The 10042-nt window shown below is 49.9% G+C and overlaps 1 protein-coding gene across 3 annotated transcripts in view; it reads right to left on the bottom strand.

Moving 5' to 3' along the window:
- Positions 1-7533: 7533 nt before the first annotated feature.
- USP4 (ubiquitin specific peptidase 4) overlaps positions 7534-10042 on the bottom strand; it is a 149660-nt gene continuing 147151 nt past the window's right edge. For all 3 annotated transcript variants that reach the window (XM_034777089.1, XM_034777090.1, XM_034777091.1), the window contains one exon: positions 7534-9636. In XM_034777089.1, coding sequence (XP_034632980.1) covers positions 9517-9636 — 120 coding nt within the window. In that variant the 3' untranslated portion in view covers positions 7534-9516. The remainder of the gene's footprint in view (positions 9637-10042) is intronic.

The following is a 10042-nucleotide window of genomic DNA, read 5'->3' as shown; positions in this document are numbered from 1 at the left end:
CTAGCTGCCACCGCTCAGTGGGATTCTCAGGTGAGATGCTGCACTGCCTCTCTCACTTGCCAGGCTCCATCCAGTAGGCATGCTCTGTGTATGCCTAATTCACAAAGAGAGGCAGGGCTAACATGTCAGCACTTCTTCTGTGTGAATACCTGCTCTGCTAGATTTGGAGCAGGGATGGAACAACATCTCCAGTGAGTGCCCTAGCCAGCAGGTTATAGGGGATTCCAGGGCAGAGGATGCGGAATCTCTCCTGTTGAAGCTGTTTTACTTTGCATAAATAACTGAATAAATTAATACAAGAAGGGGAAAACCTCTAGAAGATCAAATATAACCTGTGGAATGTCAGGTATAACCCTGAGGTAGCACCACAAGATGGAGTGACTATGCACTGCAGATTATCGACTAACTCTTCTCAGCTAGTATTTGTGTTGTTAACGTCTAGCAGCCTTGAGCCCCTCTTGATACTTTGCAGGGAAAATAAAGTAGAATTAGTAGCTGAGATTCATGGAAGTTATTTTATAGCTATGGGCAAGATTTATTATAGTTGACTGGAAATGTGAGTTTATTTGATTAACATGAATAAGAATAGGTTTCAGAGTAGCAGCCGTGTTAGTCTGTATCCGCAAAAAGAACAGGAGTACTTGTGGCACCTTAGAGACTAACAAATTTATTAGAGCATAATAAAGAAGAAGTGGGCTGTAGTCCACGAAAGCTTATGCTCTAATAAATTTGTTAGTCTCTAAGGTGCCACAAGTACTCCTGTTCTTTTTATGAATAAGAATAAACATCCACATAATTTATATGATTAGATTGTAACTTTAGCGCCCTGATGGCCAAGATGGAGTCTGCTCTGCAGGTGGCTGTGGCAAAGAGAAGTCATGTGGAGGAACTCAACAGAGAAACTCCCTTCCACCCCACGGGAACCTGTTCCAAACCCCCAGAGGTAAGCCCCCTCCCCCATCAATAGTACAATTAATATAGAGAAGAGAAGGTTACTCACCTTGTGCAGTAACAGGTTCTTCGAGATGTGCCCCGCTGTGGGTTCTCCACTCCATGCGATGGCGTGTACCGACACTGTTGTTTGGAGATCTTCAGTAGCAGTGCCTGGTTGGGCCACACGTGCGCAGCTGCTGTCTCAGGGCATTGTTTGAGTCTGTTCAGCGCGCGCATGGCCCAAACCCCCTCAGTTCTGCGAGACAGCGGCTGCGCATGCGTGGCCCAACCAGGCACTGCTACTGAAGATCTCCAATCAACTGCGCCGGGACGCACTGTCACCTGGAATGGAGCACCCACAGGGACAGCACTCGAAGAAATACTGATGTAGAGAGGGATGAATGGAGAAAAAGCAACAGAGGGCGAAGATGAGGGAGTGATAGAGCAGGCTTACATCCAACATGAGGCCCCAATGGCACAGTGCTATCACAACATAAAAGGATGGACACTGAGCACTACATCTGCACTCAGAGTTCAGGAGTCCTGGAAGAGTTCCAGTTCAGCGGCAAGTCTTGTGTGCTCCTGGTCATCTCTGGCTCCAGTGAACTTTCCCCAACAAACCCCTTGGGTGCTCTCTTCTGCCTCTCGCTGCAAATCCACACAGAGCAACTACCTCCCCTCTTAACTAGCTACAGCCTCCCCCCTTATTCCCAATGCAAAGTCCCAAGCCCCAGTACTCACAGCCCCATACAGCACTGGGTGACAGTGATACTGGATCCAGCGCCCGTTTGTCCGCCTCAGCTGATTCCTTTTGGCACGGTGCTCCTGCTGGCTCCTGTCCTGGGCCATCCCCGGTAGGCCTGCTCACTGTAGGCCCTCTTATCTGGACAGACACCCTTCCCCCCCCCACCACACTCTCTACCTTGACTCCCTCCCTCTGGAACACCAGCACTTCCTCTGCCTCAGGATGAGGTTTTAAAGGGGCCATGCTCTCTAAATCCAAAGGGGTTACAGTATTTTCTCAGTTCACGTATGTTAATTTTAAAGACCAAAGTTTATCAAAAGCTCTGTATTCCCAAATATCTTCTCCCCATATAAGTACACAAATATACACTCTGATCAAATCACCTTTTAATCTTCTCTTGGAGTAGCTAAATAGATTGATCTCAAGTCTCTCACTTGTGAGGCAGGTTTTCCAGACCTCAAATCATTCATGTAGCTCCTTTCTGACCCCTTTTCAATTTCCTTTCATACCCTTTTTGAAGTGTGGATTGGACAGAACATATTACTACAATGGTCTCACCAATGGCTGTATACAGAGGCAATATCACCTCCCACATGAGATTCTTCTGTTTTTGCACTCGAACAGCACCTTCAGCCACTATATTTCACTGGGAGTTTATATTCTGCTGGTTTCCACTGTGACTCCCAAGTCCTTTTCAGAGTCACTCCTATCCAGGGTTTAGTTCCCCATCCTGTAAGTGGAACTAACGTGCTTTGTTCCTAGCTGTATGATTTTTTACTTGACTGTATTGAAGTGTATGTTGCTGCAGTGAGCCCAACTTACTATGATTGCAGGTTGTTCTGTCACTGACCTGTCCTCATCATATTCACTGCTCCCCATCCTTGCCATGTGTCACGTTATTGATTTGAACTGGGACCATATAGAACATGGCTGCAACCAAAGTCCTATAGTGGCACCACATCTTATATAAAGGGGGTCAAATGAGGTGTCTAAGACAACGTTATGGTTTGCTGGTTATGATTATGCTGTCTATATGTGTGTATCAATTTTGTACTTGAAGTTATGAATATTGGCTCTATACTGTCTGTATTTCAAACTTATGCTATGCTTCTGGGAGACCTCCCAGACAAGTTGGTGTTAGCTCTGCTTAGCCTGCTTGATGGCCCATTAAGGACCATCAGCTATACAATTGAGAGAAGGCAGATACGCCTTGCAACTCAGCAAAGTATGCAGGAACTTGCCCATGCGACTCCAGACTCCATTTTGCTGTAATTTTCCATAATAAGAACAAAGAGATGTTCTTAATTCTGGAAAAGACTATAAAAGGCTGATGCCTCATCTCCATCTTGTCTTCAATCCTGCTTTTTACCTCTGGAGGGACTTTGCTATAAACTGAAGCTCTGAACCAAGGACTGAATGACCCATCCCAGCTGTGGATGTACTCCAAAGACTTAATTTAAACCTACAGTTTATTTCATCGCTGCTATAAGCCTGAACCAAGAACTTTGCCATTACTGTATGTAACTGATGCCATTTAACCAATTCTAGCTCTCATTTATATTTTTTCCTTTTATGAATAAACCTTTAGATTTTAGATTCTAAAGGATTAGCAACAGCGTGATTTGTGGGTAAGATCTGATTTGTATATTGACCTGGGTCTGGGGCTTGGTCCTTTGGGATCGAGAGAACCTTTTTTCTTTTACTGGGGTATTGGTTTTCATAACCATTTGTCCCCATAACAAATGGCACTGGTGGTGATACTGGGAAACTGGAGTGTCTAAGGGAATTGCTTGTGTGACCTGTGGTTAGCCAGTGAGGTGAGACCAAAATCCTCTTTGTCTGGCTGGTTTGGTTAGCTTTGCTTTAGAGGTGGAAAAACCCAGCCTTGGGCTGTAACTGCCCTGGTTTAAGCAATTGGTCCTGAATTGGCACTCTCAGTTGGATCCTGCCAGAACCAGCATCGTTACACCATGGCTCTGGCCTTTCTGTGATTCTCTGATCTCTCCAACTGCTTCTCTAGCATTCCTGGGGAATTCAACTGTCCCACCCTTCTCCTCACTGCAACGCCAGTTCTCATCCCCTGGCCTCCCTTCTTACACTATCTTGCCAAACCATCTTCCCCCATCCCCCTCACCCTACCATCCTTCCAGCACCCAAGGTTAGTATCACAAGAGGCAGCAAAGTTCAATGATCAGTGCACTGGACTGGAATACAGGAAACCTGGGTTCTGGCCCCAGCTCTGCTCTGCTGCATGACCTTGGCCCAGTCACTGCCTCTCTCTAAATAGAAAAGGGTTTTAGGGCAGGGACTGTATCTTGGCTGGGGCCTCTAGGTACTATGGCAACACACGTAACAGGGAGACAGGCCTGGAAGGGAGTCCCTGGGTCATCATGTCCATCTCCTGCTATCACAGGCAACCCCATCACGTAATCAAACGTAGTGTCTCAGTCCTTTGCCATCACTCTGTCTGTGGCTTCCTGACCGGGCTCCTCTCTCCTGTGTCATGTTTAAGGCATTAATTATGAAGCTACTTCACCTGCACACAAAAGCACAGCACTGCCTGCATGAGGTTGTCTCAGAAGGGAGCTCTGCATGCTGCTCTTCTGCAGTCTCAGGCCATGACTGCTCCCCCACAGCCTGTCTCTACTTGCCATTGCTCTCCATCTACTGCAGGACACAAGCTCCGATTCAATGATCTTTTGTGCCAAAGGATGCACTAGGAGCATTTTCTCCTGGTCTTGGTCCCCAAGGAACAGGGGCCAGCCTTTGGCATCACTGCTCTTATAGGGGAGGTGGCCAGAGCAGAGAACACATGCCTAATGCAATCCTCCTCAGAGACTCTTGTGGCTGCTTCAGGCAGACAGCCCCTGCCTCTGAGCAAGAGACTTCTCCCTCCCCTGAAGGGGGTGGCTGGGGAGAGCAAGAGACATTATTAGTGCGTCTGGTCAAACCTTTGGTCCCTGCCACTTCAGTGGCAGCAGTAAGCAGGCACTGGAGACTAGACAGGAGGAATGTGAGGATGCCCGTGACAGCCCCCACACGTGAGGCTTCTTCAGAATCTTCTGGGGCATGGAGCTGACCTGGTTCTAGGCTCCTAAACCGGGCTGACTGAATAGGCAACAGTCCTGGCCTGGATGAGACTGTTCTGCGGCTGGAGGTTGCTTCTTCCATCACAGACTCCATGCTGCCCCCTGGGAAACCCTATGGGTGGGCAGCACTCCCTCTGGCTGTGGGGAGTGTGCTGGGGCCTGTGCCAGACTCTCCCAGTGGGATGACAGTGTGCAACTCCCATGCTCAAAGCAGAAACAGGCTGGCAGCTGGCACCTCTCCCACCTCTGGGCTATGCAAGCAGGAATCAAACTGGGGAACCAAGGGCTTGTGTATACACCAGGTCATGGCAGTTTACTGAAAGGCAGCATGCTATATTGTTGCAAACCAGTGTGCATGGTCTGAGTTCAGTTTAAAGCATGCTGAGTGTGGCTTAGCTGAAGTTCATTGGGAACAGGTTTAGGTTATGTCTACACTACACAGCTTACAGCCATGCCGCTAAAAATCGTGCAGTGTAGCCACTGTTTGTCAGTTCTCCTGCTGACAAAAAACTTCCACCCCCAATGAGCAACGTTTGTGTTCACACTGGTGCTTGTCGCAGCACAACTTGTGTCTTGGGGCGGGTTAAACACCTCTGAAAGACAAAAGTTTTGTCATTCATTTGCCAGTGTAGACATAGCCTGGGTCTAAACCAAAATAAGCCATTCTTAAACCAGGTTAGCTAATCCCATGCAAACTCCTGTGTGGGTACTGATTTTGGTATAATCAGTGCAAATCTGTTTGTAGAGAAGACCTTACGGAAGCCCCCATAGCTAAGTTCCCTCTAAGCTGCGCAGCTGCGTCCAGGGCCGGCTCCAGGCACCAGCCGACCAAGCACATGCTTGGGGCGGCAGTCGGGTTTTTATTTATTTATTGGTTCGTCAAGGCAGCGCTGGAGGGTTTTTTTTTTTTTTTTCTTGTTTCCGCAGTGCGGCGCTCAGGGGTCAGGGCTTCTGGCGGCACAGTGCTAGGAGGGGGGCGGGGCTTCGGGCGGCGCGGCACTCAGGGGTGGGGGCTGGTGCGGCGCTCGGCGTGGCGCTTGGCGTGGCACGGCGCTCGGAGGGGGGGTGGGGGTTGGCACGGCATGGCGCTCGGAGGGGCGGAGGCTTGGTGTGGCGGGGGCTGGCGCGGCACGGCGCTCGGAGGGGAGCGGGGGCTTGGCACTCAGAGGGGTCGGGGGCGGCGCTGGGGGCTGGCGCAGCATGGCGCTCAGAGGCTTGGCATGGCGCTTGGAGGGGGCGGAGCTTCGGGCAGCGTGGTGCTCGGGGGGGCAGGGATTTCGGCGCGCTCTTCCTTTTTTGCCTGAGGTGGCAAAAAAGTTAGAGCCGGCCCTGGTCACGTCGCAGCCTATTAAGCGCTGTGCAGGTGCTTACTGCTGCGACGGAGAGAGATGCCTCTCCTCCAGCCTTGGACCTGTCACACCTGGGGAAGAGGCACCTCTCCTGCAACCTCAGCCCCAGAGCTGCTGTGGCAGGGAGAGGCACCTATTCCCCTCCCCCAGCCCAAGTGCTGCTGTGGGGAGAAAAAGCTGCGAGGAGTCCTTTCTTCCCCCCCCGTAGCCCCAGGGCAGCCTGCACCCCAAGCCCCTCATCCCCAGCCCCACCACAGACCCCACAGACCTAGCTGGAGCCCTCACCCCCCAAATACCCCAACCCTCTGCCCAGCCCTGAGCCCCCTCCTACACCCTGAACCCCTCATCCATGGCTCCACCCCAGAGCCCACACCCCCAGCCGGAACCCTCACCCTCCCACACCCAACTCTCTGCCCGAGCCCTGAGCCCCCTCTCACACTCCAAACTCCTCAGCCCCACCCCTGCCACATGAATTTTGTTATATGCACCAATATGGAGGTGATGTGTCACACATCACCTCCATATTGGTGCCCATAACAAAATTCACTCTGCACATGCGTAGAAAAAAAAAAGAGAGGGTACACTGCCCCAGAGGCTATGAATAGTCCAGTATGACAGGCAAGACTTGGTTAATTTGGCTAAGGAGGTGAGAAGCAGCCATTGTCTGTACTGCCACGGAAACCAAAATCCACCATCACGCATTAAATTGATGGACAGTTAGTCAGCCAAATCCCTCTCTGCACTCAGACGCAGATCTCTTTGAAGGCAGTGCTAAGAACTTATGAGTTTGGGCTAATCACTGGTTTTTGAGTAGCAACATGGTTACTGAGGGAGTTAATGACATTATTTCATGGTAGCCCAGAATATCGCAATCACCCTCTCACAACGGTGGAGCAGTAGTGATGCCGTAAGAAGGCTGTGGCAAAATCCTCATTTTGATAGGAGAGTTAAACCTTCATTGTTCCAGAAGTGACAAAAATTGAAACCTAGGAATGAAACCTGACAGCATATGAGAATTGTTCCTGGCGATCTGGTGCAGATCAGCTGCACAGACTCACACAGATCCTGAACTGGTCCAGCTGGCTGACAAAGGATGGATCACCTGTTCTGTTCGTTCCCTCTCGGGCACCTGGCATTGGCCACTGATGGAAAACAGGATACTGGGCTAGATGGACCTTTGGTCTGACCCCATATGGTCATTCTTATGGTAGCAGTGTGTGCACTTCATGTGGGCCACCTGTGCTTGGGGGATCAGTAAGTAGGAGATAAGCTGGAACTCCTTGTGGTACCAGCATTCCCCTCCTGCCTTTCAGCCTCCTCCCAGGGGCAGTCCCCTGTGAACCAGCCTGTGTCCTAGAGTGATGACCTATTCATTCTGATCCGAATTCAGAGAAGCAAGGTTGACAACACTAGAAAGTCCCAATTCAGTGCAAACCACACTTCTTTATTTCCTCTTTGTACAATAAAGCCAGTCACTTACAAAGTGCCAGTCTAAAAGCAGATTTGACATTATACAGAATGTACACACCAATCAGAACCCAATCAGCTGACAGGCAGAGGAGAAGGCCAGATTCCTGTCACCCTTTTTACTGCAGTATATTAGAAGAGATTTCAATTCAGCATCCAAGAATCAGCCTTCAGCCCGATGGATGCCTTTTCAATCTGACCATACAAAGGAAAGTGGCAAGGTTTCTTGTGTCAATATAGAAGGGGAACCACATTTGTTACATTATGTTGTTCTTCATTTTTAACAGGATCTTTTCTTACTTTTTCCCCACTGTCTCCCCAAATCTTTACTTTAAAAGGGTGGAAAACCCACGATCAAAGATGCTAAACAAAAAAACCCAGTGCAGTGCTACAGTTTATACTTAACCCCTAGTGAGGGGGACAGAAAAGAAACATAATATCCACTTAAGCCAGGTGTAAAAACCCAAACAAACCAAGAACCAAACAGTAGAAGCATCAGCAATTATGAGCTAAACAACTCAAACCTCAGTGCTTTAAAAGAGCTGCTCTGCAGAGCAGTAGCGCAATGCTAACCAGAGGGCTGGGGACACAGCAGCTCCCTTCTCCTTTACAGCAAAACTAGCGAATGCAGCTTTAATCCTGTACTGCGTTCCCACACGGTGCCTTTCCTCCTCCTCCCCCCCCTTTAACTTCTAGGAAATAAACAAGTGGGAGGCCTGGACAGCTGGCAGTGCCTGTATGGGATGGCAGTGGCATGGAACTAGTGTGGACAGCAGTGGAGAGAGGGAAGAGTTAGCACTGGACTGGAGTGAGGCCACTTTCTGACTGGGCCAGCTCCTGGAAAGGATTAGCATCTGGGAGGTGGTGGTATGTAAGCCGTCTACACAGCAGCTGTGGAGATCACACGGAAGCTGTGATCACTGGTGCACAGAACCCCCAAGGTTTCACAGGGGTGTGGGGCAAGGGGACAAACTCAATCGTGGGCTTGTCATTCTAGGGATCATCAGCAGGTTTCCATGGGAACTGGCAAAAAGGACTGTGGAATATGAATGAATAGGACAAGAGCTGAATTTAGGGTCTCAAAGGCTAAGACCTCACCCTGTGATAGTGCTAAGAGCAGGAGCCAGAGCTGAAATCCTATCGTACACACAGGAGTGCGTATATTTTGCAATCAGAGTACAGCTCTCTCCATGCAGCAGTGGCCCGGGGGGCTGCATTTCATTTCCAATGAATTTCCTACTTTTTTGGGACCAAAATGATATGTCTGAATGTGGGAAAGGCCCATGGCTCAGCTGCCCAGAATAGTCAAAGATGTCACCAGCATACAGGGACCAGAGCAAATGCACCCGGCTGCTCAGCACAGGAAAAAAGGTGCAAAGGCAGAAAGAAGAAGAGACACCAGGAGCTGTGGCCACATGGACTGGGGAGTGTGGAAGAGGCACTGCTGGTGCCGTAGCAGTAGCAGAAATTCCGGACACTAAAGCTGATGGGATTAGACAGAGAAAATCTGGACTGGGCCTGACAGCTATGCACAGAGCTGTCAACAGGCACACCACAGGAGTAGCGTTCATGCCCAAATAACACCTCTGTCACCTCTGCAACACCCTGCAGTCACCCTCTCCGCCCCAGGCCCCAGCCCCACAACTCAGCCCAGCCCAAGCCTCTCCTTCCCCAGCTCCAGCCACACAGTCTAGCCAGATTTACAAAAATTTTATTGAAGCTTTGATATATATATAATTTTTGGCCTCTAGATACCCCGTGTCAGCTCACTCTTGGCTCCCCAGTGCTATCTTACGACACTGGGCACTAAGCCCCCAACACTAGATTTCCTGCTTGAGAATCCTACTGAAGGCAAAACAGCAATTCTCAGATGCTCCAGACATGGCGTCAAACAAAGAACTCTACCGAGCAGTCTGAGCGCAGCAGGCTGGGCTCAGTTGGTATCCATGCCATCACACTCTTCCGATGCCAGCTCACTTTCTGCAGGCAGAGACGGGGCTACGTGCTGCTTGCTGTCCCGCCGCTGATAGAATAGCACATATGCAGCTTTCGTCTGCCAAACAAGGAAAGAAAACCAATCTGAGGAAAAGAAACCATCCACGAAGCACAGTTCTGGAAAGCTGACTCCCAATAGGGCAGCTCAGTACTTCTCTGCCTCATGTGGAGGCTGGAGGCCTAGGGGGAAGCATGGCCTGTAATATAGGCTGTATGTAGAGATTTATGGAGCCTCAATATCTAAAACAAGAGAAACAATCCAGGAAATGCTTTCATATCACCTTAGTGCCCTCTCTTCCCCACTGTCTGTGCAGAGAGCTGGACAGCCCAGGTACCCACCCCACAGATCCTGGGAAGGCTGTAGCCTATCAGGCTCAGGGGCAAGCCATTCAGGCTTTGCTCTGAGAAGCCAGCCCCTCCACACAAAGGTGTATTAGCAGGAACCTCAGCCAGGGAATCTTTGC

Source organism: Trachemys scripta, chromosome 7 (assembly GCF_013100865.1).
Source record: "Trachemys scripta elegans isolate TJP31775 chromosome 7, CAS_Tse_1.0, whole genome shotgun sequence".
NCBI classification, from domain to species: Eukaryota; Metazoa; Chordata; order Testudines; family Emydidae; genus Trachemys; species Trachemys scripta.
The sequence above is the reverse complement of the archived record's forward strand: the minus strand, read 5'-3'. Positions and strand labels throughout refer to the sequence as shown.